The sequence below is a fragment of the Cibotium barometz genome, chromosome 27 (assembly GCF_041138505.1).
Source record: "Cibotium barometz isolate CiBa-2024 chromosome 27, ASM4113850v1, whole genome shotgun sequence".
In the NCBI taxonomy this organism is placed as follows: Eukaryota; Viridiplantae; Streptophyta; class Polypodiopsida; order Cyatheales; family Cibotiaceae; genus Cibotium; species Cibotium barometz.
This window is the reverse complement of record NC_141072.1, coordinates 35,509,756-35,537,247: the sequence shown is the minus strand read 5'-3', so window position 1 is coordinate 35,537,247 and position 27,492 is coordinate 35,509,756. Positions and strand designations below refer to the sequence as shown.

Below are 27,492 nucleotides of genomic sequence, written 5' to 3'. Positions count from 1 at the left end.
TCGCTCTCCCCCCTCCTCGCCACGAGCCCCCATCCCTCCCTCGGCCTCTCCAGGATACTTCGCCAGACCACCCACTGCCCCGGGGCAGCGCAGCTGGGTAGGCCAGAGCTCAGTCCAGCGGCTGTTCCACCGCCACTCTGGGCCGGTGGAGATGGCGATCCTCGCCTCGCCCGCCACAGAGTTCTCTCCAGCCTCCCCTGGGGGGTCCCCGCGAGTGATGGGGCTACCAGTGGATTACGGTTTTTTCAGGTGCCTCCAGCTGGATGCTGGCCCGTTCGAGACACTGGTCGCGCCCTTGCGAGTTTGCGTGGTGTGCCATCCCTCTCGTTCTCCCTCTGTGGTGAGCAGCATGGTGGCTTTCTCCTTTCCTCTCAGTGTTGCCCCAGACACAGCATGGGATTGCAACTCTGTAGAGGAAGTTTTGCGTGATCAGATACTGGAGTTTTCTCATCACTTCAGTGACTTGGGGCTCACGGACCTATTGCAGACCCGATTACACTCAGCCCGCATGAGCTTGTTTGGTATAGGAGACTGGCGGGCGGATCCGGTCCACACCTCAGTTGAGGCGGTGCTTCTGATTCTCCTCCATGCCGCCCCGAGGGTGCAGCCTACCTTTAGATACATATATGCAGAGGATTGGTCTCACGCCTATGCCCTGGACAGGGCGAAGGCGGAGTGGGGCTGGACACAGAGACAGGTCACCCTTTTTTTGGAGAGACTCCGCACCCGGACAGACAGTGATTATTCTCCCTCCAAGCCGGCGCCCAAGACTCACAGAGTGGAGGGCAGATCATCCGGGCCGGCTGAGAGGGGTGAGCCAGTGGAGGCTGCTTCACTTGCCATAGCTCATCCATGAGGATCCTCTCATGGAACATCCAGGGTCTCGGTGGACATCGCTGCTACATTGGCCGGGGCAGACTTCGCCAGGAGATCCAGAGGGCTCTCGTTGGAGGACCCATCGATATCCTTTTCATCCAGGAGCACCACCTTTCTGCTGGGCGTACCCGCACCTGCGGGAAGATCTTGCCAGGCAGGAGTCACACTTTTTGGTCACCGGCATATGGCTCCCAGGGGAACCAGGGTGGAGTATGCATCTCAGTCAGCGAGCAGCTTCTATCTGAAGTTGTGGACTCTGGCATTCTGGTCCAGGGTCGTGCGCAGTGGATCATCCTTCGGGTTGGGGAAGACCGCATTGGCTTCCTCAACTTCTACGCCCCTAATGGGGCGACCGGGAGAGCCGAGTTCTGGAGCACCATTAGGCAGTCCCTCCCCTTGGCAGACCACTGGTGCCTCGGAGGGGATTGCAACATGCTGGAGGATGCAGAGGACAGGATGGGGGGCAGCCAGGAGACCATTCATGGGCCGGAGCTAGCTGCCTGGGAGGAACTAGTGCTTCAGGTGAGAGGCCAGGATCCGTGGACTCTCCCGGAGTTTGGCAGGTTGCAGGGGAGCCTATCTTTCTCGCGCTCGGATAGACGGGCCACAGGGGTTAACCTATCCCGCATCGACAGATTTTACATTGATGAGTGGGCCTGTGATAGAGGTGGCACAGTGGGCATACTTGCAGGCTCCTCGTTTTCAGATCACTATCCAGTGCTTCTCCAGATTGAGGACCCCACGAGAGGAGAGCAGAGCCAGAGCGTCCGGATTCCAGATTGTCTCATAGAGGAGCCCGAGATTGCGATCGGTGTTGAGCAGGTCTGGCAGGAGCTGCAGTTCAGGAGAGGATCGGCAGCCAGCGATCTTGCCAGTGGCTTGCAGGAGGTTAGCCAGATGCTCAGACAGGCTGCCTTGGACCGGCTGGAGGCTTTCAGAGAGCAGGAGAGGAGCCTACGGAGGAGTCTAGCATCCCTCCAGAGACTCCAGGAGAGGGATCCTACGAGCCCTTGGATCTCAGAGCAGATGGAGTCAGCTCGCACGGAGATCAGATCCATCGAGGAGAGGAGGGTGGAGTTCCGATTCCATGCTCGGGCTTCCTTTTGGACACAGGCTGGGGACAGAGTGACTCGAGATTTCTTTGAGGCGACAGGGCCTCGCTTCAGACGAGAGGGTCTCAGGCGTCTCCGGCAGGCTGATGGCCAGGTTGTGGTGGATCCCCCCAGGGTTCGGGCTATAGCCACAGATTTTTACAGGGACCTCCTCTCTGCTGAGCCAGCAGATGACAGGGTGAGAGAGGCTCGGGAGGCAGTCTGGAGCTTCACGAGACCGGTTGTGCCGGCCCATTTACAGCACTCCCTTCTCTCCCCCTTCTCGGATACGGAACTGGAGGAGGCTCTTCAGGCATTACCTCGGGGCAAATGCCCAGGAGAGGACGGTCTTTCGGTGGCTTTCTTCCAGAGGTACTGGGGCCTCTTACACAGGGGCTTCAGATTGGCATTCCAGGAGATTATGGAGTCAGGAGTCATGCCGGACAGCATGGCTGAGGGTTTGATCCACTTGATCCCCAAAGAGGGAGGAGACAGACTGGAGATTAGACAGTGGAGACCGATCACCTTGCTAGGCACGGCCTACAAGGTCCTAGCTAAGGCGATCAGCAGGCGGCTTCAGCCTCACCTTCCGGACATCATCCACTCCACGCAGACTGGCTTCATCCAGGATAGGAGCATTCTGGATAACATTTTCTCCTTCTGGGAGGCTACGGCTCTGGCTAGATTTCGACAGGAGGATCTGGCAGTGCTCCTTCTCGACTTCGAGAAGGCATATGATCGGGTGGACTGGGCCTTCTTGGAAGGCACTATGGAGAGGATGGGCTTCCCCCCTCAGTGGATCCGTGGGGTCTCTGCACTCTACTCATCGGCTCATAGCCAGGTGCTGATACAGGGCGTGCGCGGAGAGAGGTTCCAGCTCTCGCGCTCGGTGCGGCAGGGGTGCCCCTTAGCGCCCTTTCTTTTTCTTTTTGTGGCGGAGGCCATGAGCACTTTTTTGACGGCACAGGATACAGGTTTGCGGGGCCTCCAGCTTCCCATCCGTACCTCGGAGGAGCTCCTAGACTCGGAGTTTGCGGATGACACTGCTGTCTATCTTCAGGGAGGTGAGGAGAACCTCCGCCGCTTCGCCTTAGCCATGGACAGGTTTTGCAGAGCTTCGGGCGCTTTGATCAACTGGCACAAGTCGTGTGGGCTGTGGGTCAGCTCTATGCCCCCCCCGACTTGGAGGCCAGTTGACGGTTTTCAGTGGCTGCCCCCTGGTACTACAGTGCGTTATTTGGGATGTTATGTGGGCATTGACATATCTCCGGAGCAGCAGATAGCCCCCCTTCTTCTGAGCATTCGGAAGAAGCTTCTGTACTGGAGTACCGCTCGTTTATCTCTGGCTGGCCGAGTAGTTGTGGCCAACCAGGTTCTGCTTGCTACTATGTGGTACATCACTTCCTGCTGGGCCTTCTCTCGGGCATGCATTGGCCAGGTGCAGCGGCTCATCAGGAACTTTCTTTGGTCCGGTGGCGACGGGCGGCCCGCCAGGGCCAAGGTGGCATGGGCGGTGATCACTCAGCCGAGGGAGAGAGGCGGCCTGGGCATTGTTGATCCTATTTGCCAAAGCCGAGCATTGCTTGGCAAGTTGGTAGTTCGTGGCCTCCTGCCAGGCGCTGAGCCGTGGAAGGAGTTTCTTGTTTCCAGGATGCTCAGCCGCACCCCCTCTCTTAGCGGCCCCTGGACCCCCAGCATTAGGTGGATCTTTACAGAGCAGCGATCCAGAGGAGTGGGCCTTGGCTTCGAGGAGCGTTTTGCAGCTAGCCTTCTGAGGGCCTGGTCGCATCTGAGGCCGTCACTCTTCCAGACTCCTCCGGGCACCGATGAGGAGCGCCTGAGGCAGCCATTGATCTGGAACCCCTTGATTCGACTTCCCAGTGGCCATATGGTTGGATCGCGGTCTCACGTGTCGTGGGGCCCTTTGAGCTCCGGCCCAGCCCAGTCCCTGGACGACTGGATATGTTTTCAGCAGCTGCCTCTAGAGACCCAGGAGAGGAGACTCAGTGGGATGAGGGGCAGAGAGTTGATGAGACAGGACATTGAGGCGGCCATCCCCCGGGAGTGGCGGACCCCAGTACAGGACCCTCCACCTCCACAGTGGATGGGTGTCTTTACTCGGCATGAGATCCTTCTAGCGGTCTGCGGCACAGCGGAGAGAGTCGCCCCACTCACTTTCGAGGTGGGAGAGGGTGGCCAGCTTCAGAGGACACGACTAGATTTGGATGGACTCCAGGGTTGTATTCTTCAGAGGGTGAGGGTGGTCGGCTTTCATCAGAGACAGTGGCATGTAGACCCCTCACCGGCCTCGATAGGAGAGGACTGTTCTTGGAGATTATGGGCTTGGGACAGCAGGCCTCTTATTCGCCTTCAGTGGGATCCAGGTGAGTGGTTTTGGCGAGATCCCTACTTGGCCCCTACCAGCCCAGGCATCCCCTTTTTTCAGTACACAGCGAGGCTGGGGCGGCGGATTCAGAGGCACAGGATAGCGACCACCCCGGCGGCGGCCGAGTATTGGCGGCGACAGGGGCTCTCCCCTGCCTTTCTTAGGGACTTCTGGCAGCGCCTTTGGGCCAGCTTCCGGCCCCGGAAGGTGACGCTTTTTCTCTGGCTCACAGCGCATAGAGGACTGGCTGTGGGGGCATGGCTAGCTTTTGGCAGACACCCAGCGTCCTGCCCTCGGTGCGGCCATGCACAGGAGTCGCAGCGGCACTGCTTATGGGATTGCCCACAGGCTCAGCAGGTCTGGCAGCGCGCTCTCAGGATGGTTTTTGCAGGCTCACCAGGTGAGATGCTGGTGACGTGGGGTGCGGTGGCTTGGGCCACGGACAGCGGCCCGGCCCTTGGATATGAGGATGTCCCTGGCAGCGCGACCATCCAGGTCTCTGACAGGGCGATGGCGGTGGTTCCGACGCCAGACTTCTCATCGGCAGCCCCTCAGGAGGGGGTCGGGCACAGATGGGAGATGATCAGCAGCATGACGGCTTGGCACATATGGAGAGCCCGATGCAGGGAGGCCATTGACCGCCAGGCGACTCCACCGGCGGAGGTCATACAGGCCCTCTGGGTGGACATCATTCACACCTTGAGAGGACACTGGGGGAAACTCCAGGGCGACTCGGATCGCATGAGAGGGCGCCGCAAGGCTTTCCTCCGCACTTGGCACCCTGGTCCTTTCCTCACCGCGAGGGGCGAGGATGTCACTTGGCACTACAGGCCTCCAGTCTGGCTTTTCTCACCTCCCACATGTACTACTAGGTAGCCCCCCCCAGAGAGCGGCCAGCCACGGGGGTGGAGCTCAGGAGTTCACTGTGTTCTATCCCTCCTTGTGAGGTGAGCTTTGTAGCCTTATGGCGTTTTCTCATTAACTAATAGAAGGATCTTTTTCCCGGAAAAAAAAAAAAAAAAAAAAAAGGAGAGAAGGAGACAAAGATAGAGAAGTGTTATGATTGGGAGTTGGTCAATGAAACAAAACCTATCTGGGTATGCCACATGACTTTTGGTTTCAAGGCTTTCATCTATGTGGAACTTTTTTCTTTTGCCTTTACCAAAATCTTTTACATTTTTTTTTTGAGGGAGATGGCTGTTTGTGTGATTTAGATGCGTAGCCCCAAGGAGGTGAGAAAAGAAGAGTACGATTTCTACAAAAGCACCTTCAACGAGTATTTGGAGCCCTTGGCTTACACACATTTCACAACAGAGGTATTCTCTACTACATCTTCACATGTTTCTTCCGAGCTATACTTGCATGATAGCACAAATTTTAAATCGTTCCTTTTTTAATTTGGGTACGTGTTTACCGCCCGTGTGTCGCTCAATACAGTTTATTGTTTGAATTATGTTACGGTCTATGATTAGGTTTACCGAGAAAATGATATGGATATCAGGGAACTTATAAAACTTGGACCTCTAAAGTGGTTTTTTGCAATCAATACTATACATAGTGAGCTTATAAATATTTCGACTTAGTGTTTTATACTCAACCTTGTTTTGGTGGTTATAAATGCTTTGGAATTTTCAATCTAAGGCTCAAGGCATCGTTAGCTGGTTTATGCTGTCTAATAGTGTTACATCTTAGGGTAAACTTAAGTTACGTACACAATTAATCCAAATAAAATCCCTTTTTAAGAACTCTACAAAGGGTTGTTAACTTGTTACCATCCCTTACTCATGTAGGTGTATTTTGGATGGCGGGGATTGCTCTTAGATTAAGTCCCTCATAAGGATTTTATAGGGAACCGTTATCATCCCGCCATCATCCCTCGCTCATGCATGCAGATTAGAGGTGAACCTTTCAAAGGAATTCATTATATTAATACACCATCAATACATTTTCCTTGATAACAACTTAAAATACTTGAAAAAAACCATCCAATTTCATGCCTGGTGCATATTCTGACATGGTATTAGAGCTCTAGGCTCTTGATAAATCTTGGGAATTGTGTGAGCAAGAGGGGGGCTGTTTTGTTGCTGATTGGTGGATTGTTTTGGACCGTTCGGGAAGGGAAGCAAGAGGAAGGCGGGCTGATTTGCTGGACAGCCACTTGTAGGTTTGAGTTCTTCTTTTTTCCCACCAACCCACCCTTTTCAGTTACACCCCCGCAATGCCAGATTTACTTGAGATGGCTGAGAAGCATGTGAAGATCCCGATACTCCCCACGTTCCCAGTGGGGGACGGTCAGTTGGACGGGAACAACTACGGCATATGGAAGGTAATGATGGAATCTGTATTGGAGTCTTACCACCTTGTTGATTTCATTGTTGTTGGGGTTCCACGGCCAGAGTTAGAGGAAGGGGAGTTACCCTCGATTCGGAAGGAACGCGAGGCACAGGCATAGTTGTGGGATCGTGTCAATGCAAGGGTCCGTTCTTTCATTTTTCTCAATTGCACACTGCAGGTAATCAATCATATCAAGCATATGACGTTGGCCAGAGGTATATGGCAGCATTTGGCTTCTCTCTATAACAAGGTATCACCCATGAAGAGGATCTCCTTGGAAGTACAGATGCGGGTGATGAATCTTGCAAAGTCATCGACGATACGGGAGCACATCAACAAGCTACAGGCTCTTCAGCAGGAAGTTCTTCAGACTGGGAAAGAGATATCATCGGAGGATATGGCCATCACGTTGCTCGCATTTGCCCTCTTAGTACTTAGTATATTACTCTTCTTTGATTACCAGTGGCAGGCTCAGTACCACCACATGGAAGGAGCTTGTGCCCATGGTCTTGGACCAGGAGGAAAGATTCACGAACCCTCCACAGGGTGGAGGTTCGGAGCCTTAACTGGCCAACGGTCGAAAGTCCGTAACAACAAGGGCAAAGGGAGGGCTTCATTGGAGAAGTCTTCTGAGAAGATGTCCGACTCAGACCGCGAGAAACTCAAGGCAGAGAGGACATGTAATGATTGTGGCGAGAAAGGCCACTATTGGAGGGAGTGTCCCAAGCGGAGCACCGAGAAGGGTGCAGAAGCCTCAGCAGCAACCGTGAAGACTCCAGCTTTTGTGCACCTGGAGGTGATGGACACCGATGTTTTATTTTCTTCGAGCAGGGAGGAGGTTGGAGGATTGTCCGCGGAGGAGGTTGGAGGATTGTCCGCGGAGGATACTCGGGAGTGGATTCTAGACAGTGGTGCTTCCAGGCACATGACTCCTTCCCGTTCGGCTTTACAAGATCTCTGCAAGTATTCTGGTCACATTCTTACTGGGGATACATCCACTATCCCAGTTCACAGTGAGGGCAGGTTGGAGATAGTTCCCGATGGCAGAGGGAGGAAGAATTCCTCCGAGGTGTTGTATGTCCCATCACTTGGTTTTCATGTGTTGTCAGTGCATCAGGTTTGCAAGATTGGCAAATGGGTGGAGTTTGATGAGCATTTTGTTGCTCTCTGGGACAAAGCAACAGGCCAGGTAGTTTGGGGAAGGCGGAGTGGAGAATGGAGTTTACAAACTTTCAGCACTCTCTCTCCCAGGTCCTCAGTTTTGTGATGAGTAGTAGTCTGGTAATGGCCACTTAAGTGTGGATACGTTGCAGGTGCAGGCTTCCCAGGACCAGATGGTGGATAGCTTGTGAGATGATGGCAGCAGTTGGCAGGAACTCTCCAGTACTGATGTTGATAGTTCTTGTGTACGTCAGTCAGAGGAAACTTTACAGGTAACCTATGCTCTGATGTCTCGTAGTATTTGGGACAAAGAAACTCCTGTAGATGAGGAAGTTCTTTCCACGGGGACCTATTGGAAAGCCAGGCAGGTGGCAGTTGATTACTTGCAGGTAGAGGTGGATGTTGCACATTCTCCAGGCTTTGTGGTTCCGGATTTAGAGGGGGTTGGTTACAGATTTCCGAAGGCCTTGAGTGGTCTTTAGCAGGTTTCCAAGACTTGGCATCCCAACATAATAGGTGTTGATCCTTGTGAGCAGTATGATGCCTCTTTGACTTGGAAGCAGAATGGTACATTGATTTGGTTGATGCATACCAGATTGGACGGGAGCTTCCTGATGAGGCTGTTGAGCTCATGTTTGCAGTGGACTCTTTGGGAGGCAGGATTGCGTATCTTGTGGTTTCTGCAGCATGCGAAGGATCTTGTACTCTTTTACACAGGAGAGGGATTGATGGATGGAGTCAGACTCCACGGTCGGAGTGACTTAGATTGAGGAGGAGAGCCAGATACCAGGACCTTGACATCAGGCTACAGTTTTTCCCTTGGCTCAGGAGCAGTTTTATGGAGCAGTAAGAGGCAGCCATCTATTGCCTTGTCGTCGACAGAGGTAGAGTACCGGGTTGCTTGTGGTGTTGCTTGCAAGGTGGTGAGGTTGCAGAGGTTACTTGGCAGGATTGGGTTTCCACTGGTGGAACCCACGGTCATCTAGAGGCATTTTGTTCGTGAAAAGATTGTTGCCGATGACATCTTGCTAGAGTTCTGTTCGACGGAGGACAGTGCGGTGGAGCTCTTCATGAAGTCTCTATCTTAGGCTTTGCTCCGGGGGCACTCTAGCTCACTGGGGTTGGTTTCACATCCAGGAGCTGAGAGGGGGTGTTAGCAGTCATCTCCTGTCTGTATATATACACCAGGGCCTCTGTTTTGTGGGTGTGCCCGCCTGATTTAGGTGTTTTCTCATTTTCCCCACTCTCCATATTTTTCCCTATTTTTTTCTAGTGTGGGAGGCTGTCTTGTGGCTTTTGGATGGCCCGGTTGTGATGGCCGACTGCTCTTGCTTCTCCACGACTCACCCTGAGAGCTGGCCGACTGGAGATTGAGCAGGTCGGGTACCACCAGGCTGTTGTTGTCGGCTGCTTTTTTGGGCTGGCCGACTGGCTCTTACGGGCCATATAAATGGCCCCTAGCCCCCACACTGTTTGTATTCCACATTTCGGGATTTCTTGTGTATATAGCAGAGTTACACGCCTCTCTCTCTCCTTCTCTATTGCTGTGTTTTTTTGCAGTGCACTTGCTCTTGAGTTTTCAGATTTTGTCTTCATCTCCGCTGCATATTCTCACAGATTCATCTAGGTATATAATTCAGCCGTATTAGCGGACATGCAGATTTCACATTGTGAAGTTTTCATCCGAGTTGCGGCTAGCTGATATTGTGCTTATTCTTTCTATCTTTAGCGCTGCATTTGCCCTATCAACTACTTATTTGCTGTACTAATTCTTTCTATTTGCTACTTCCCTTAGTGCTAGGCTTCATTATGGCTGAGTCTGCCCTGCATCTCTGGAGGTTTGAAAGAAACTTAGTACGAAGGGCTGTGTGTGAATATATGCTCTTATGTGTGTGTGTGTGTGTGTGTGTGTGTGTGGAGTGCGTGCATGAGAGCATATCTTGATACAGAGTTCTACACCCACTATTGGGCACTGATGACGTTAGTGGGGATGTCGTAGTATCTAGTCCATACTAAGCATAATGGAGTTGATAGTTATATAGTCTTGTGTGTTGACTACCATGAGTATATAACATGCAGGTTCCTAAAAGGTGAATTTGGGCATGTTCCTGGATTCATCTAGGTATACATATTATCATGTACGAGCTTTGAGGGCCTTACTCTCCCCATGGGAGATGCCGGATTATCCGTATGCAACCATCATTTGACGATACACAAGGAGGGTGGTGACAGATTGGAGATTCGGCAGTGGAGACCCATCACCATTCACCCTCGTAGGGATTGCCTACAAAATTTTGGCCAAGGTCATCAGCGACAACTTCAACCCTTCCCCCCCCGACTTGATCCATGGTACACAGATGTGTTTCGTTCAGGATCGGAACATTCTAAACAACATCTTCACTTTTTGGGAGGCGATTGCTTCGGCCAAGCCGCGGCAGCAAGATGGGATTTATGGAGGAGTGGGTTCGAGGTGTTTCTGGACTCTACTTGACTTCACATAGCGAGGTTCTCATTCAGGGAGTGAGAGGCGAGAGATTTCCACTTTCTCGCTCGGTCCAGCTAGGTTGTCCACTAGCACCTTATCTATTTCTGTTTGTAGCCGAGGCCACGAGTAGTTTTCTCTCCGCTAAGGAGACATGGCTCTAGGGACTGCATCTTTCCATCCGCGCGCTTTAGGAGTTGCTTGATTTCATGTTCGTTGATGACACAGCAGGATGCTGTTCGAAGATGAGGGGAACCTCCAGAGATCCGTCGAGGTGATAGAGATCTTCTATCGTGCATCTAAAGACGATCAAATGGCACAAGTTGTGGATTTTAGGTTGGCTCATCACCCGCCCTCACTTGGCGTCCAGTTGAGACTTTTCAGTGGATCCTGAGGGGCACTCCAGTTCGTTATCTTGGATGCCAGGTGGGCAGCGATATCTCCCCGGAGTAGCAGCTAGCCCCTCTTCCTGTGAGCATTTGGAAGAAGCTGGTGTACTGGAGTTTTGCTAGGCTTTCCTTAGCTGGCTGAGACAAGGTGGTGAACCAGGTCCATGTGGTACATCCCTTCCTGCTGGCCTAATCTTGGACTTGCATTGGGCAGGTTCAACAATTAATCCACAAATTTCTATGGGCTGGCAACGCGACGAGTGGCCTGTAACTTGTTGGGTGAAGTTGGCCTGGAGAGTGATCATTCAATGGTGACGCAGAGGGGGCCCGGGCATCATCGACCCCTCCATTCAAAGCCATGCCCTTTTGGGCAAGTTGTTGTTCGTGGTCGCCTTCCGGGCGGTGAGCCCTGGAAGGACTTCCTCCTGGTTAGGATCTCTGCCCGCACCTCGATATTGGGAGGCCCTTGGTCCCTGAGTACAAGATATATTTTCCCGGAGATGCAGGCTCATGGCTTTAGCCCTACATTTGAGGATAGATTTGCAGTCAGTCTCTTGCGTGCTTGGGATCATCTCAGGCCGGTCCTTCAGTAATCAGGTCCTATTGCCTCCAAAGAGCATTCCTAAGCCTCTGATCTGGAACCCGGTGGTCCATCTGCCTAGTGGTTACATGTTGGGGGCTCGCCAATACGTATCGTGGGGAGCTTTGAGCATGGTCTCGTTAGGGTACATGGAGATTGGCTTACGTTGAGACAGCTGCCTCCAAAGGCCCAGGAGAGGGGCCTCATTGGGATCCGCGGTAGGGACAGGCTCAGCCTTGACATTGACTCTTTCATCCCATTAGAGTGGCTGGCCCTATCCCGGACCACCCTCCTCTGCTGTGGTGGCTGGGAGTGTTCACCAGGCATGATATACCCTTGGCAGTCCATGGTGCATACGAGAGCTCCGCCTTACTCACCTTCTCTATTGGACCTCATGGCAGATTGAAGACAATAGACCCCCCCATGGAGGATTTCAAGGGATACACCTTGTAGAGGGTGAGGGTGATTGCTTTCCATGTGTGCATGAGTGACACACTAACCCTCCACTGGGCAAGATGGCCAGAGAGAGACTCTGGCGTTTGTGGATTTGGGAGGGCCGGCCTCTTATGCGCCTCCAAGTGGGACCCAGGTGAGTGGACATGGCATGATCTAGATGATAGGGAGGAGACTCTTGATACCCCCTTTTTTGCATACACCGCACGGTTGGGTTGTAGCTTCCAAATACCAGAGGTTGAGGGCTCTCCAGGAGCAACAGGACACTGGCAATCTTAGGGTCTCTTGCCGTAGTTTCTCTCAGATTTCGCTCTCGGAGTCTTCTTTCAACCCTAAACATCTTCTTGGAACATGTTGATGCAAAAACACAAGCAGAAGAGAGAGAGAGAGAGAGAGCCGAGTTTCACTATATTCAATATAGTACAAAAAGATGTACATTCTTGGTAAGCCATAGGCTTCCCTTGCAAGGTGGAAACACCTATCAAAAGTCCTAGTCTATTGACTCAGTCCCTAAAGGACTGAATTCTTGGAATGATGCTTGACTAAGCCTATTTATAGGCTCCACACATGCAAGAGACCTGGTTGACCTACTGTCGGCCAACAGATAAATCCACCCAACCTGTTGTCCAAATTTGTGTCGGTTAGCATCAATAACTATAGGCCGACATCCCTCTAGTCTTTCCCGGGGTTCTCTTGCACACTCTTGAGCTTGGCTTATGCCCTTAACTTTTGTTTATTTTGTTGCCCTTTAGAGATTAGCTTAGGAATTAGCATGTACATGTTGTGCACATGACATCCCCTGTCACAAATGGGAGCATGGTTATACAGAATTTAATACTGAAATCACAAGATTTATCATCCTTTGATCACTGCCATATCCCACATACATAGCTATAACAATTGATTTTACAATGTGGAAGTACTGAAAAGAAATCATATTGCACTCAGGACCAGAAGATGGGCTGGTCCCCCCCCCCCCTTTTGAAGGATATGTATTGCCTTAAGGGAGTAAGAATTTTACAAGTACATAAAACGGGTGGATTGGCCCAGCCATACACCACCGTTTCTTCCAAAATGATTGAATAACTTACAAACACTATACTTGCCTACAAGTAGCCGAGCTACAAGTTAGCAATATGGTGCCCAGCACCCTTCACCAAGATTGCCCAGCAATCCTTACTTCTTCAAATGTAGCTTAACTTCAATAAAATCAACTACCTAATGGCTTAAAATCAGCTTTAGGAGAATGCCCAACACTTCCCAAGGGTTCTCCCGCATAGAACTTGTAACCGGATCCAAGATGATTCTTCCACAGCTTCAATCTTGGGAATTTGTCTTCTTTTTCTTCTTCTAACTTGAATAGAGACTTTCAATTCTGAAAATAGAATTCAGCCAGCTTCTAAGTGTTTTGGAGAGGTAAAAATACTATGGTATGGTTGGAAAAATACTCTACAATAATTGTATTAGATAGAGCAATAAACAAAGGCCAAGTACTCTTGAATAAGGCTGGAAATCTGAATTTATAGAGTTCTATTTAGCCTAGAAGGAGGCGCCTAAATGAAGAGGAGTGGAGGTTATTGCTCATGAAAAGATGTGGTAGGGAGAGGTTTGTGCAAGACTTTTGGATCAAAGAATGGCTATTAGCAAAGTAGCAACTCGTGTAGCTAAAAGAGGAGGAAAAGTTTACTTTTTATCTTTTTCTTTTGAGTTAACTAGCTTGCATGACTCTTTTGGAGAAAAGTGAGCTTGCATGCTTTACTTTTAAGAAAAGTAAGCTTGCATGGCACACTTTTAGATGCATGAAAAGATAAAGCATTGCATGATGCATGCATGTAGCCGAAAAAGCTTGCATGTCGCCAGGATGGGGGGTTTTTGGCCATGCATGTTGCATGCATGAGAATTTCTGGCCATGCATGTCGCATGTATGGGGGTTTCTAACTATGCATGTCGCATGCATGAGGGTTTCTGACCATGCACGTCGCATGCATGGAGGTTTCTCATCATGGAGAAGAAGTTTATCAACAATACTTAGCTAAACTGTCATGCATGCATGCATAGAGAGAGAAAACCCGCATAAGAGTGGGCTGCCTTCAAAATGTCAATTATTCCTGTACAAATCCATCAATACAAGTTAATTATTCCTGGACAAATCCATCAATACAAGTTAATTGAAGATAGGTTATGCAACATACCAACACATGGTGCAATCCAGGCATACCCAGATCCATGAGCTTCTGATGCAATAAAATACAAGCATTGTTCACGCAAACAAAACAATACACGTAAATAAAAATAAGCCATGGACACAAATGTCTGCATTTAACCACATATTTTGGAAGAAACCCGATCTATTTATACGTACTTGATATTTACAAGGGCTATGGTATTTGGCTCTCCAAGATCCATCAAATATCCATATCATTATGTATTGCATTTGGTTCTTCAAGATCCATCAAATGCTTAACATGCTTCTATGCAGCTTGGATCTCGTAGATACAGCTAGCATACACATACATGGGAAGCTTAACCATAAACATTCCATGGCTACATGTAGTGTCCAACACCCATGTCCATGGATAATAGAGAATTTACAATATGAATCCCGAGAAATTAGGGAATAGTTACATCCCCCCTGCTAAACTTGATGACGTGATTCCAACTTTTGACCTTGGATGACTGTCATCATCACATTGTCTCCTCATGGACTTCCAAGCCTGTCATCCTTCCCTTCTTGTCAACCTTTTCATTGAAAACCTTGCCCTGTTCTCTAATTCCACTCCAAATCTGATGAAGATCTGTGCATGTGTTCCACTTTGTCCCCTTGCCTTCTTGCCCTGTCCTTGAACACTTTCTTTGGTCTTCTTTTCCTTAGTGTTGAGTTTGGCACTCTCACTCCACCCCTTGGAGGATCATCCTCCCTTGGAACCGTTTCCTGAAAGCCTTTCTTGGTATGTGCCAAGTGGCATCCGACTCACAAGGCTGCCATTCCTCTTGGGTCTTGTGGAACACCACCAACCAATCTTCTTCCATGTCTTGTGTCACTCTCCTTGGACTGTGCACCTTCATTTGGGACTGAATTATTGTTCAGCCTTGCTGAGCCTGATGCTTTGATACCAATGTAACATGCGGAAGCTCTGGGAGTCTTCTTTCAGCCCTAAACACCTTCCTAAAACATGTTGATGCAAAAATGCAAGCAGAATTCCTTGGAAAAAAAAACGCAAGCAGAAGATGGAGAGAAGAGAGAGAGAGAGAGCTGAGTTTCATGATGCTCTAATACCAATGTAACATGCGAAAGCTCCGGGAGTCTTCTTTCAGCCCTAACCACTTTCGTGGAACATGCTGATGCAAAAATGCAAGTAGAATTCCCCGGGAAAAAAACAGCAAGCAGAAGATGGAGAGAAGAGAGAGAGAGATAGCTGAGATATTCAATATAGTACAGAAAGGCAAACATTTTTGGCAAGCCATAGGCTGCCCTTGAAACGGTGGGAACACCTATCAAAAGTCCTAGTCTACTGACACAGTCCCTAAAGGATTGAATGCCTCTAATGATCCTTGGTTGAGCCTATTTATAGGCTCTACACATGCAAGAGACTTGACTGACTTTTTGTTGGCCAGCAGATAAACCCAGCCGACTTCTTGTCCAAATCTGTGTTGGCCAGCATCAATAGCTATGGGCCGACAGCCCTCTAGTCTTTCCCGGGGTTCTCTTGCACACTCATGAGCCTAGCTCATGCCCTAAACTTCCGCTGCCCTTCAGAGATTAGCTCAGGAATTAGCATGTATATGTCATGCACATGACAGCTAACATGCTTCGTAAGTACACAATAGAGAAGACAAGCCCTAACCCAACTACTATATATTGCTCAAAACAAGAATATATACAACGATGGACCCACATCATAAATCAAATCTAAGTTGTAAATGTTGTGCATAAACTAACGATACATGAACAAAAATGACGTGCTATTATGTTCCACTAATGCATGAGATAAACACTGGAGACATCCTGAAAGTTGCTCCAAATGTTGTGTATGTTGCCCGGGAAACCATGGTTGCAAACCCTGTCTTTGAATATGCACGATGATCTATGAATGAACCTCAATGTTTGAATGTGCCAAGAAATAGGCATCTCGGTATGCTGGCCGTATGCTGATTGGCTAACACTTTTCAGACCCAAAACTATTCTCAGAACTGTCATTAAACATGTTCATACTATGCCCAATACATGTTTCACCCATTTGTTCATGTACTAGGACTTTTGGACGCTTATTGGGATATCAAATCTATCCCAAAACGTTCCAATCTTGCCTATAAATCTGCCCTTTAGGCAGCTGCTACTGAGAAGCATGGCCACGTGCAACCCGATTAGGGCATGCACGTGACATCCCCTTCTACTAATAGTTGGATCGCTAGAGCGGATGCACTTTTGCTCCATCATGACTCTAACCCAAACTTTCTATCTCTATCACCAATTGGAACTCCTCTCGACATGGATTCCTCCTTTGGAACTACTACTACAGACGTATTTGCAACACTTACCTCGTCTTCCACCTTATGGGGTTCAAAGAGGTAAACATGGTCTTTTGGTGTTTCCACCATCTCAGAAAATTACCTGTTGGGTATTTGGAAGTCTCTATGTGTGTATCCATCATTTACGTGTACTTGTGTTTGTCTGTGTGTGAACGTCCCATATATGTGTGTGTGAACACTTTCACTTATGAGTAAGTGAGTATGTGTGTGAACAACCTCATAGCCATTTTAGGTGTGAATGTGATAAGCATTGATGCCACAATCTATGCCATGTGTCATTGCTCTGATGACTGAGTGTGCCAAAAGGAAAGGCTGTCATAAAAGCATTGTACTCTGAAGGTTTTAAACAATATTAATTAAGCATACATTGTACGTGCAATACAGTCTCTCTCTTGAGCTTTCTTCTCTTCCTCCCTCTATCTACACCACATCCATGGACATCTTTCATCCTCCTTAGCTTAGGCTTGTGTAACCCTAAACCTTAGAAATGGTATCAGAGCAGGTCATCTCATGTCACAGCTGGTCCATTTGATTGTCGTCAACTGCCTCTGTGAGCCGCTGCTTGTGTTGCGCATAGCCACCCTGCATAGAACACTGATGAACCTAGTGCCGTTGTGCTTTCAAAGAACAGTAAGCGACAGCTCGAGCCATGACTTGAGCACGTCGTGAACTCTTGTCTGAGCTCTCTCTGGATGCTATTCTTCTGTGCTCGTCATCGGTGTGTGTGTATGTGGAAGTACTGTTGTAGGAGAAAAACAACAAATGTGTGAAATAAGGGCTTTTCAAACTTAATGGTAAAATCACCTAATTGATGCTTAAAACTTTGGGGTTTTCCATTTTTTTGCATCAAATTAAAGCTACAACATTAGGGAAAAATTGGGGCTTTTACAAAAAGTGCCCTCTACATAAGAAATTGAAGCCTGTCAAAGCTTTTTTCTCAAATTGGCCTCCTAAACCAGAATTGAAGGGTCTGTACATTTTACATGCTGGGGCTTTTCCCGAAATTGGCCATCTGCATAATTATTGAGCAAAATTGAAGAGCCTTGAATGTTCAGTTTTTGGGGCTTTCCAAAAAATCGACATTTTCTCGCAAATTTGATGCCTCTTGCATCAAAGTTATCATGACCCCCATGGGTACCAGTGGCGGCAGAACCGCCCTGCATCACCTTGGCAACACCGAGATTCGGCATCACCACTGCTCAGCTCCACTAGAGCAACCCTGGCCTTGCCAGTACTTCCCCGCATGCGGCTCTAGCAACGTTGACTTCCTCTACGGGCTCCACATACTGGATGATTTTTTGCCCCTGAGAAAAATTATTTTTTCATGATTATTTGTAAGTGTTAAGGGTTCTCTGCCCAACTGTCCCCTGAAATCCGAAGTAAATAAATTGTGTGTGTGTTTTATCTCTTGTATGTGTGTAACGCCTTATTTTATAAAAGGCTCCATTCTTATGTTATCCGTGTTTTGAGTCGGGGGGGGGGGGGGGGAATAGTTATGGAAGCCGAAGAATCTTATGGGTGGTCAAGCTCCATTTGTAGGCTTGATTGTGATCTGTTGTATCACGTCAGGTATGGCAACTGTGATCTTTTGCATCGTGTGGTGCCATTGAGTCCCACCTTAAGTATGCAGGCTATTCTTCATAATAGTACCCTAAATGTGTACCCCTGTTTATGTTTGTGTGAACATCCCTTATATGTGTGTGTGTGAACACTCACTTATGTAAGCAATGATGTCACAGGCTATGCCATGTGTCATTGCTCTAATGAATTTGGTTTGTCTAACCTTATTTGGTTGACCTCAACAAATAAATCACATTGTCCTTGGTGTGCCACTCTCGTATTGTAACTTGGTTGAACACAATGCTGATCAATACACTTACACCAAGATTTAATGGACAACATGTTGAATACAAGAAGTAATTTGCTGAATTGACAAGAGATGCACAACGAGCGGAAACGGCCGGTCTCTCCCTCGAATAAAGTATATTGATCTTGGGAGAATAAAGTACATAGTGTCATGGGCATTTTTGACCAGATTTCCATATCAATGCATATGAATACGGTATTGCAAACAATGTGGTTGTCGGTGTAGACTTGCAACTCACTCTATGCTCTCAAGTGCCCATGTTTCCTACCATTTGCTCTCTATTGTTCCACCAACACATGGTAGGAACAATCTGCAAGAGAGCATGTAGGACAAGAGAACACTACGCAGGGTATGTGAACATGGAGTCCTGCTCCTCCCTCTTGCTACGTGCTTCCATATTTAAGCATCAAAGCTTACCAATTGCAAGTAGAGGGGATGACAGCGGAAGTCTTCGTGATGGAAGCGTTTAGAGAGTTGAAATCTTAAATCTGTCGCGATCCTTCGTGATAAAAGTCTTCAAGAGGAAGAAGGGAATCCTGGGAAAGCTTCCCCTATGGTTCAACTTGAGAAAGGAAGGTTGAAAGTAGGTTTTTTAGCAAAAAGACCAGAAATTACAGCAAATATAAGAGTTGTTTTGTTGAATTTCAGTCATTGGGAGTGTGGGAGAGTGAACAACACTTGGAAACACTCTTGGAAGCTTGGAAAACACACTAGCTAGCTTGGATATGGAGTGAGGAAGGAGAAAGTGCAGAAAATACAGCCAAAAGGCCTCATGAAGGAGAGTGCCAACTTCTAGAGAGAGAGAGAGGGAAGAGAGATATGATGAGATGTCCACCCTAGGTGTTAGGTAGAGTGGACAAGTGACTTGTGGTGCAAGTTGGGATGGACACATGGCTGGTTGCTCCCTTTATACAAAGGGGATAAGGTTTGGGTAGTGGGCATTGAATTTTGTCTACCTTGGGACATCAGTGTGTGCAAACACAAGGCTGGTCATAATTTATAAGTGAGTTTTGGTCGCCCAAAACTTAATGAAGTGTGTACACACTCACTTATAAATTAATGCTAATTTCTAAGGCTAGGTTTATGACCAATACTTACTACCTGTCACATGCCACATAACCATGTTAGCAGACAGTTTCACGCGCACGGTTCACGGGTGGGCGTCTCCTTACCCAAAACTACACATTGGTCAAGCAAGCATGAAAACAGCATGCAAATTCAATTACAAGCAAGCACATAAAGATGCTATGCAATGCAGCATTGGTATGGACAATCCCCGTTCATGAGACTAGTCACTATACCAAAATAGACGTGCTCCAGGCAAGTACACGAGGTATCAGACCCAATGGAACACCAATCCTCTAGGCATTTCCGGGCATGTACACACATGTACAAGTCCCAGCGGAAAGCCAAGTCCACAGTTCACATAAGTGACATCAATCCTTGGCATATGCAACTGCCATGGACGCCAGTCCAATGTACATACATAATGAGAAAGCATGGGTGGACCAATTGGGTGGCCAAATGGTGACATCCCCCTGGCTTCTAAAGAGCTGTCCGCAACTGAAAAGCATCCAAATACATCTGGAGCAAATGCAGACAATCTCTAAAGAACTCTTCATCTACCCATTTAGCATCAATGGGAGGATAATTCTTGAACTCCACAAGGTAATGCCTGACAACTTTGCCTGCAGCAAGCTTGCGTTCCTTGTGATATATAATCTGGTGGATCCTCAACGACCGGTTCACTGGGCTCTGGTCCTACATACTTGCGAAGGAGACTCACATAAAAAGCATTGTGTTTGTGCCAATGACTATGCAATGCCAATCTGAAAGCCACTTCATTGATCTTCTCGATTACTCGAAAAGGCCCATAGTACCTGGTTGCAAGCTTAGGGTATGCACCCTCTTTGCCAGGCCTCTTTGCAAGTCTTGAATTCTCAAATTTCAGCAATACCCAATCATCCTCTTTAACATTGAATTGCCTTCTATGCTTGTCGGTAGACTTTTTATGCTTGTCTTGTGACCTTGCAATGGCTGTCCGCACCTAAGCAAAAGCAATATCCAAGCCTCTTACATACTCATCAGTTGCAAATATCTTATTCTTTGTGCGAAGGATGGGTGGCAAAACCACCTTACCATAAACAATCTCAAACGGGGCCTTTCCTGTATAAGCATGCATTTTGTTTGTTGTATGCAAATTCCACAAGCGGTAAGTACTTCTTCCAAGACGACTTCTGATCCGCTACCTAACATTTCAAGAGATCCAACACGGATGAATTTGCAGCCTCACTTTGCCCATCCCTTTGAGGGTGATAAGCTGATGAGAAGTCCAATTTAGTGCCCATATTATCAAATACCGCTAAAAGAGACTTGTAGTTTTGGCCTTGGGATTGCTATCCCCCACTATGGAATTTGGCATTTCATGATGCTTGATAAATTTTAACCATATGCTCAGTTTTGATGGTCTTTTTGACCGGCAAGAAGTGAGGTTGCTTGCTAAACCTATCCACAATTGTCCAAATAGCATCATTACTCTGTTGGGTCCGTGGCAAGTCCATAATGAATGAAATCCATTGTAATACTTTCCCATGTTTGTGTGGGAATAGGCAATGGCTGAAGCAAACTTGGTGGCTTTTGCCTATCAAATTTCACATTTTGACAGGTGATACATGCACGTATATGTGCCTCTATGTCCTTCTGCATACTTGGCCAAAAGAAATACCGCTCATGTGCGTAGTAGGCATTATGCCTCTATGACTAGCATATGGAGGGGCATGGCACTCATCCAAAACCTTTGGTCTCATGTCAGACACTACAGAGGCAATTATCTTTCATAAGATAACTCTCTTTGATCACATATGAGGCATGTGCATGGCCAGCCATCAAATCAGCCCAAATAGTGGCAAAATTTGCATGCGCATGATACAAATCACGCATGGCAGACAAGTCTCCATGAGAGGTAATCGAGATAGCCGCTACATATGGCTTTCGTGACAATGCATCTGCCACTATATTCTTCTTTCTTGGGGTGTGCAAGATCTGATAATGAAACATACAGAGGAAATTGGTCATCCTCATATGCTTCTCTGACAATTTAGTTTGGATAAGAAAATACCTCAAACTTTGGTAATCTGTCTTCAGAATGAAATCAGTCCCAAGAAGGTAATGTTTCCATATGATTCAATGCATGAATTAGAGCCAAGAGCTCTTTCTCATAGATGCCAAGAGAGAGCTCTGCTTCATGTAATCTATGGCTCTCATAAGCCACGGCATGTCCCTCTTGATTTAGGACAGCTCCTATGTGATTTCGAGATGCATCACATTTCACATTGAATGGCTTTTGCAAATCTGGAATGATCAACACTGGACCATGAGTAGTTGCATCTTTTAATTTGAGGAATGCATTCTCATCTACATCACTCCATTTGAATGTAGCCTTCTTCTTTGTCAAGTTATGCAAAGGAGAAGCAATCCATGCAAAGTGCCGAACGAACGTGCGTTAGTAAGAACATAATCGAAGAAAACTATGGATCTCATGCATTGATCTCAATTAGGGCCAATTCCGAATTGCATCAATCTTTGCAGGATTCATCCGCACTCCATCTTTGGACACAATATGTCCAAGATAATGTATCTCTGACAAGAACTCACTCTTCTTTGCATTTATAAAGAGTTTATGCTTATGGAGTTCTTCAAAAACAATAGCCAAATGAGCTCTATGCTCTTCTTCGGTCTTTGAGAAGAGTAGGATGTCATCAAAGAAGACACTTGTGAATTTCTAGTACCCACAGAATATGTGATCCATTGTTCTATTGAATGTAGCTGGGGCATTTGTAAATGGAAGATCAAAAGGCATAACAAGATACTCATAAAGCCCAAATGCTGTTCTGAAAGGAGTTTTATGTACATCCTCAGGGCCCAGGCACCACATGCACTTGATGAAACCCACTCTTGAGATCAATTCGGCTAAAGCATGCCGATCCATCCAACTTGTCAAGGATGTCATCTATGTGTGGAATTGGAAATTGATTCTTGGTGGTAAGCTTATTCAAAGCTCTATAATCCACAGACATACGAAAAGATCCATCCTTCTTTTGAATGAAGAGGACGCATGAACAATATGGGGAAGAGCTTGGCTGAACAAAACCCTTCTCAAGAAGCTCATTTACTTGCTTTGTCATCTCCTCTTTTTGGGATGCACTTACACAACATGCATTGATCTTGTGACTGGACTAGCCTATTAGGTGGTGAGCTACCCGGCACAAGATCAATGCAATGATCTTCCAGTTGTACGAGTGACAGCTTGTTTGGTAATTCGTCTGCAAAACAATCGTTGTACTCTTGCAAAAATTTCAGCTTATCATTAATAAGAGTGTTTACATCATATTATTTTCTTAAACATAATCCGTACGAAAATCAAGTATGCAAAATTACTCTTTTTCATTACTTTATTAATTTGTACATGAGATACAAGGGGAATGGTATGACCCTCTTCACTAGCATCAATCACATGCTCTCACCCTTTATGCATGAAGGTGATCCTGTTGGTCTTGTAAGCCTTGCGCGGATCAATGCATGTGTGCCAAGGCTTTCCAAGCAATACATCACCGTTGTTCAAAGGCGCTACAAGAAAGTCCTCATGATCCACATAGCCTAGATTATATATGTGCAACTTGCCAATAATAGGTATAACTTGCACTTCTCTACTAACAAAGGTAGCCTCTGCTTCAATTTGAGGACCCATGTCCTCCACTTCAATACCCAAAGTAGTTGCCATTTGTGTAGATATGAAGTTCTCAGCTGCGCAATCATCAATCATGAACAAAGCGGGTTGATCCTTAAGCTGTTCCCAAGCTTTACATACAACCTTATCTTTGCTATGAAGTGTAGCCATGGTTGTCACGGTATGAAAATACGATACCGTATGATACGATACCATATGGGAATTTTTGGTACAATATGAAATTTTCGGATACCGTACGTGCTTGAGGAACCAGAACATGGATATGTGTCTCTCCCGGTTGGATCTCCCGATTGTCTCCAAAAAAGAACCTGGATGGGTAATGCAATACCAAAGGTCTCCCAGTGTAGCGTTTATGACTAAGGGACCGTCCTTGCACAAATACGAGGAGTGCATCTAGGGTGATAAGTTTAGGGACTCCTCTCTAGATCAAAATGGCCATGTCCAAATCTTCTCCCTCGTGCATAACTTGAGAAGCTAATTGTCTAGCCTACCTATACCAGGGATCCCCAAGTGATGTAGCAAGATTCTCTCATCCTACCAATCAAGTGTACACTACCAGTCTACCTCGCCAGATTTTTTAGGTCTCTCAACAACCCCATATGGAATACTGAGTGGACATGAAAGTTGCGAAGTATTGCGAACATTTGGGATCTTCGTAAACCAGGGTTTCTATATTTTTTTTAGCATTTGGGATTTTTTTTTCCAAGGAAAAAAATTTTTAGAAAAAAAAAAAATCGTACCGTACGATATCGTACGAATTCGTACGGTATCGTACCATACGAACGTGTTCGTACGCATACGAGAAACAACTATGAGTGTAGCCTTGCACATCTGGAACCATATGCACATTGGGCTTTGATGCATTTGCATTGTCACACTGCTTCTTGTTTGAGCATGCATTTGCAATATGTTGAGTGCTACCATAAGTAAAGCATTTCCCCTCGCTCATATATTGTTTTTTCTGCTCCGGAGTGAGACCATAGTCTCTCACTTGGAAGGGGCGCTTCTTGGTAGACTTATTTTCAGCTTTTGGACCATTTTTATCTTGGTTTTGGTCCTTTTTAGGTGGCTGTTCATTATTTTGCAGGTTTTGGATAGCCCTCTCTTTGCCTTGAAATGAGGGTTTAGTCTTATTGGATTGACTCAACTTGAGTTGTTCCAGTTTATCGGTGGCAATAGCGGCTACGATTAGTTGGTGTAAGGTGTGAGCAAGATACATTCATAGTTCCGCTTTGTACACGGGTTGCAATCCCGATTGAATCCTTCTCTTCCTTTCCACCTCGATGACATGCATAAATGGAGACACCTCCAAAAGCACTTTCCACCACAACTTTTGCATATATGCATTCACCGTTCCCCCCTCATTCTGCTTCACCCAATCCCACTTCATTGTTATCTCATTCAATGCATTGGGAGGCAAGAACTGGGCATAGAACCTCTCCTTGAACTCTTCCCATGATCTAACAGGATTCGGTGAGAGCTTCTCTGTGAGCCACCAATGGGCAGCAGTGCCTTTCATGAACATGCTTACATGCTGGATCATGGATTTCTGAGTGAAATCCTCATCACTAAAAGCAATATCAGACTGGGCAATAAAAGAAAATGTCTTTGATGTGTCATATTCCCCATGATATGCATCAAACTTCTCAGATATGTCCCCGGCTTTGAAATCACGAGACTTTGATGCATTAACTTGCATCTCAACATGTTTTTCCGCATGTTTGTCCATTGGGACAACCCTTGTGATTGGCATCATTTTAGGAACAAAAGGTGATGCATTAGTCATAGATACATGTGCCCTGTAAGCATGAGGCATGGCTGGCCCCTCAACTCACATTGGTGCATTTTCACCCATAGCTTCTCTCTCATGAGCACACTCGAGGGTATGAGTGACATGAGAGATACACGGAACACTTGCACCAACAGAAAACAACAGTCCATGTTGCATGTGTTGTGCATGCACATTTTCAGCTGGCAATGACATTTGACATACATTTTGATCAGTGCCATATACATTGCATTCTTCACGGGCTACATAAGGTACTCTTGCATGGCGTGAAGTTGCCGATGGTTCCTCCCCAATAGCATGAGGATTTATCCTCTTAGACATAAGTGCTTGTTCAGGCACATGTGGGGATACCAACACATGTGGGATATAGCCTTTTCTGCATAGGCATCCTCGGTAAAGCCAAATATGCACGTGCTGCATCCATCGATTGCATGTGCAACTCTTGAGCAATCATTGCCATTGCATGATCCATATAAGATTTAGATTTCTTGGCCTTCAAACTATCATGTACCAATGGATCCTCACGGCGGTAGAGCTTCAATTTTTCTTGTTGTGCATAAAGAAGAGCCTGCATATGAGTAAGTTCAGTCCTTAAGGCTATGGACTCTTCTTCCTGCATTTTCTCTTTGCCACGGGACAGCTGTTCCACATGTTCATGTTCTTGCTCTCTAATGTGCACCACATGAGTTTGCTCTTCTTGTAAAGCATTGGAAGCGTTCATTTCATTGTCCCCGCCTCTTGTGTTGGCATCTTCAACATTCATAGTATGGCTGTCCATAGTGTTCGAAGTGTAGAGATAGCTAGTGTTCTCGGTGATCGTCCGATAGAAGTGAAAGAGAATTGTATGCTTTGATACCAATGTAACTTGGTTGAACGCAATGCTAATCAATACACTTAAATACACCACGATTTAATGAACAACATGCTGAATACAAGAAGTAATTTGTTGAATTGACAAGAGACGCACAACGAGCTAGAACAGCCGGCTTCTCCCTCGAATAAAGTATATTGATCTTGGGAGAATCAAGTAGATAGTGTCATGGGCATTTTTGACCAGATTTCCATACCAATGCATATGAAAACAATATTGCAAACAATGTGGTTGTCGGTGTAGACTTGCAACTCACACTACCCTCTCAAGTGCCCATGTTCCCTACCATTTGCTCTCTATTGTTCCACTAACAGGAAGCGTTTAGAGAGTTGAAATCTTCAATCTGTCGTGATCCTTCTCGATAAAAGTCTTCAAGAGGAAGAAGGGAACCCTGGGAAAGCTTCCCCTATGGTTCAATGTGAGGAAGGAAGGTTGAAATTAGGGTTTTTAGCAAAAAGAACAAAAATTACAGCAAATATAAGAGTTGTTACTCTTGGAAGCTTGGAAAACACACTAGTAAGCTTGGATATGGAGTTAGGAAGAAGAAGAAAGTGCAAAAAATGCAGCCATAAGGCCTCATGAAGGAGGGTACCAACTTCTAGAGAGGGGGAAGAGAGATATGATTGTGAATTTTTCGTCCGAGTTGCGTCCAGTTGATATTGTGCTTATACTTTCTATCTTTAGCGGTGCATTTTCCCTATCAACTACTTATGTGCTGTACTAATTCTTTCTATTTGCTACTTCCCTTAGTGCTAGGCTTCATTATGGCCGAGTCTGCTCTGCATCTCTGGAGGTTTGACAAAAACTTAGTATGGACTTTGTGTGGGTGCTCTTATGTGTGTGTGTGTGTGTGAGCATATCTTCTACACCCACTATTGGGCACTGATGACATTAGTGGGGATGTCGTAGTATCTAGTCCATACTGTGTATAATGGAGTTGATAGTTATATGGTCTTGTGGGTTGACTACCTACCATGAGTATATAACATGCACGTTCCTAAAAGGTGAATTTGGCCATGTTCTTGGGTTCATCTAGGTATATATATGATGAGATGTCCACCCTAGGTGTCAGGTAGAGTGGACAAGTGACTTGTGGTGCAAGCTCCCTTTGTACAAAGGGGATAAGGTATGGGTAGGAGGCATTGATTTTTTTTCACCTCGGGACATCAATGTGTGCGAACACAAGGTTGGTTATAATTTATAAGTGAGTTTTGGTTGCCCAAAACTTAATGAAGTGTCTACACACTCACTTATAAATTAATGCTAATTCCTAAGGCTAGGTTTATGACCAATACTTACCACTTGTCACATGCCACCCAACCATGTCAACAGACAATTTCACACGCACGGTTTACGGGCGGGCGTCCCATTACCTGAAACTACACATTGGTCAAGCAAGCATGAAAACAACATGTAAATTCAATTGCAAGCAAGCACATAAAGATGCTATGCAATGCAGCATTGGTATGGACAATCCCCGCTCATGAGACTAGTCACTATACAAAAATAGATGTGCTCAAGGTAAGTACACGAGGTACCAGACCCAATGGAACACCAATTCTCCAGGCATTTCCGGGCATGTACACACATGCACAAGTCGCAGTAGAAAGCCAACTCCACACATTATCACATGAGTGGCATCAATCCTCGGCATATGCAATTGCCATGGATGCCAGTCCAATGTACATACATAATGAGAAAGCATGGGTGGACCAATTGGGTGGCCAAATGGTGACAGGTATGGGAGTGGAACCTTAGCCCTTGGCTGGGGGGTGGTTTGTGGCACGGGAACGTACGGTCGGGTGGTGAGGTTGCCTGCGCCCCTTTATTTGGTTTGTCTAACCTTGTTTGTGCTTGTGTATTAGGTTGAATCTTGAAGGGATCTCACACTTCAAATGGACAGTTGATGAGAAAGTGGCTTTCTTTCGCCTCAAGG

At 46.8% G+C, this 27,492-nt stretch overlaps 1 protein-coding gene across 5 annotated transcripts in view; it reads left to right on the top strand.

Annotated features, from left to right (window-relative positions):
* The window catches only part of LOC147623335 (pentatricopeptide repeat-containing protein At1g11290, chloroplastic-like), a 59,419-nt gene that overhangs the window by 26,064 nt on the left and 5,863 nt on the right, over positions 1–27,492 (top strand). For all 5 annotated transcript variants that reach the window (XM_086821474.1, XM_086821473.1, XM_086821476.1 and 2 more), the window contains 2 exons: positions 5,380–5,450; positions 5,568–5,669. In XM_086821474.1, the coding sequence (XP_086677600.1) occupies positions 5,380–5,450; positions 5,568–5,669 (173 nt within the window). The remainder of the gene's footprint in view (positions 1–5,379; positions 5,451–5,567; positions 5,670–27,492) is intronic.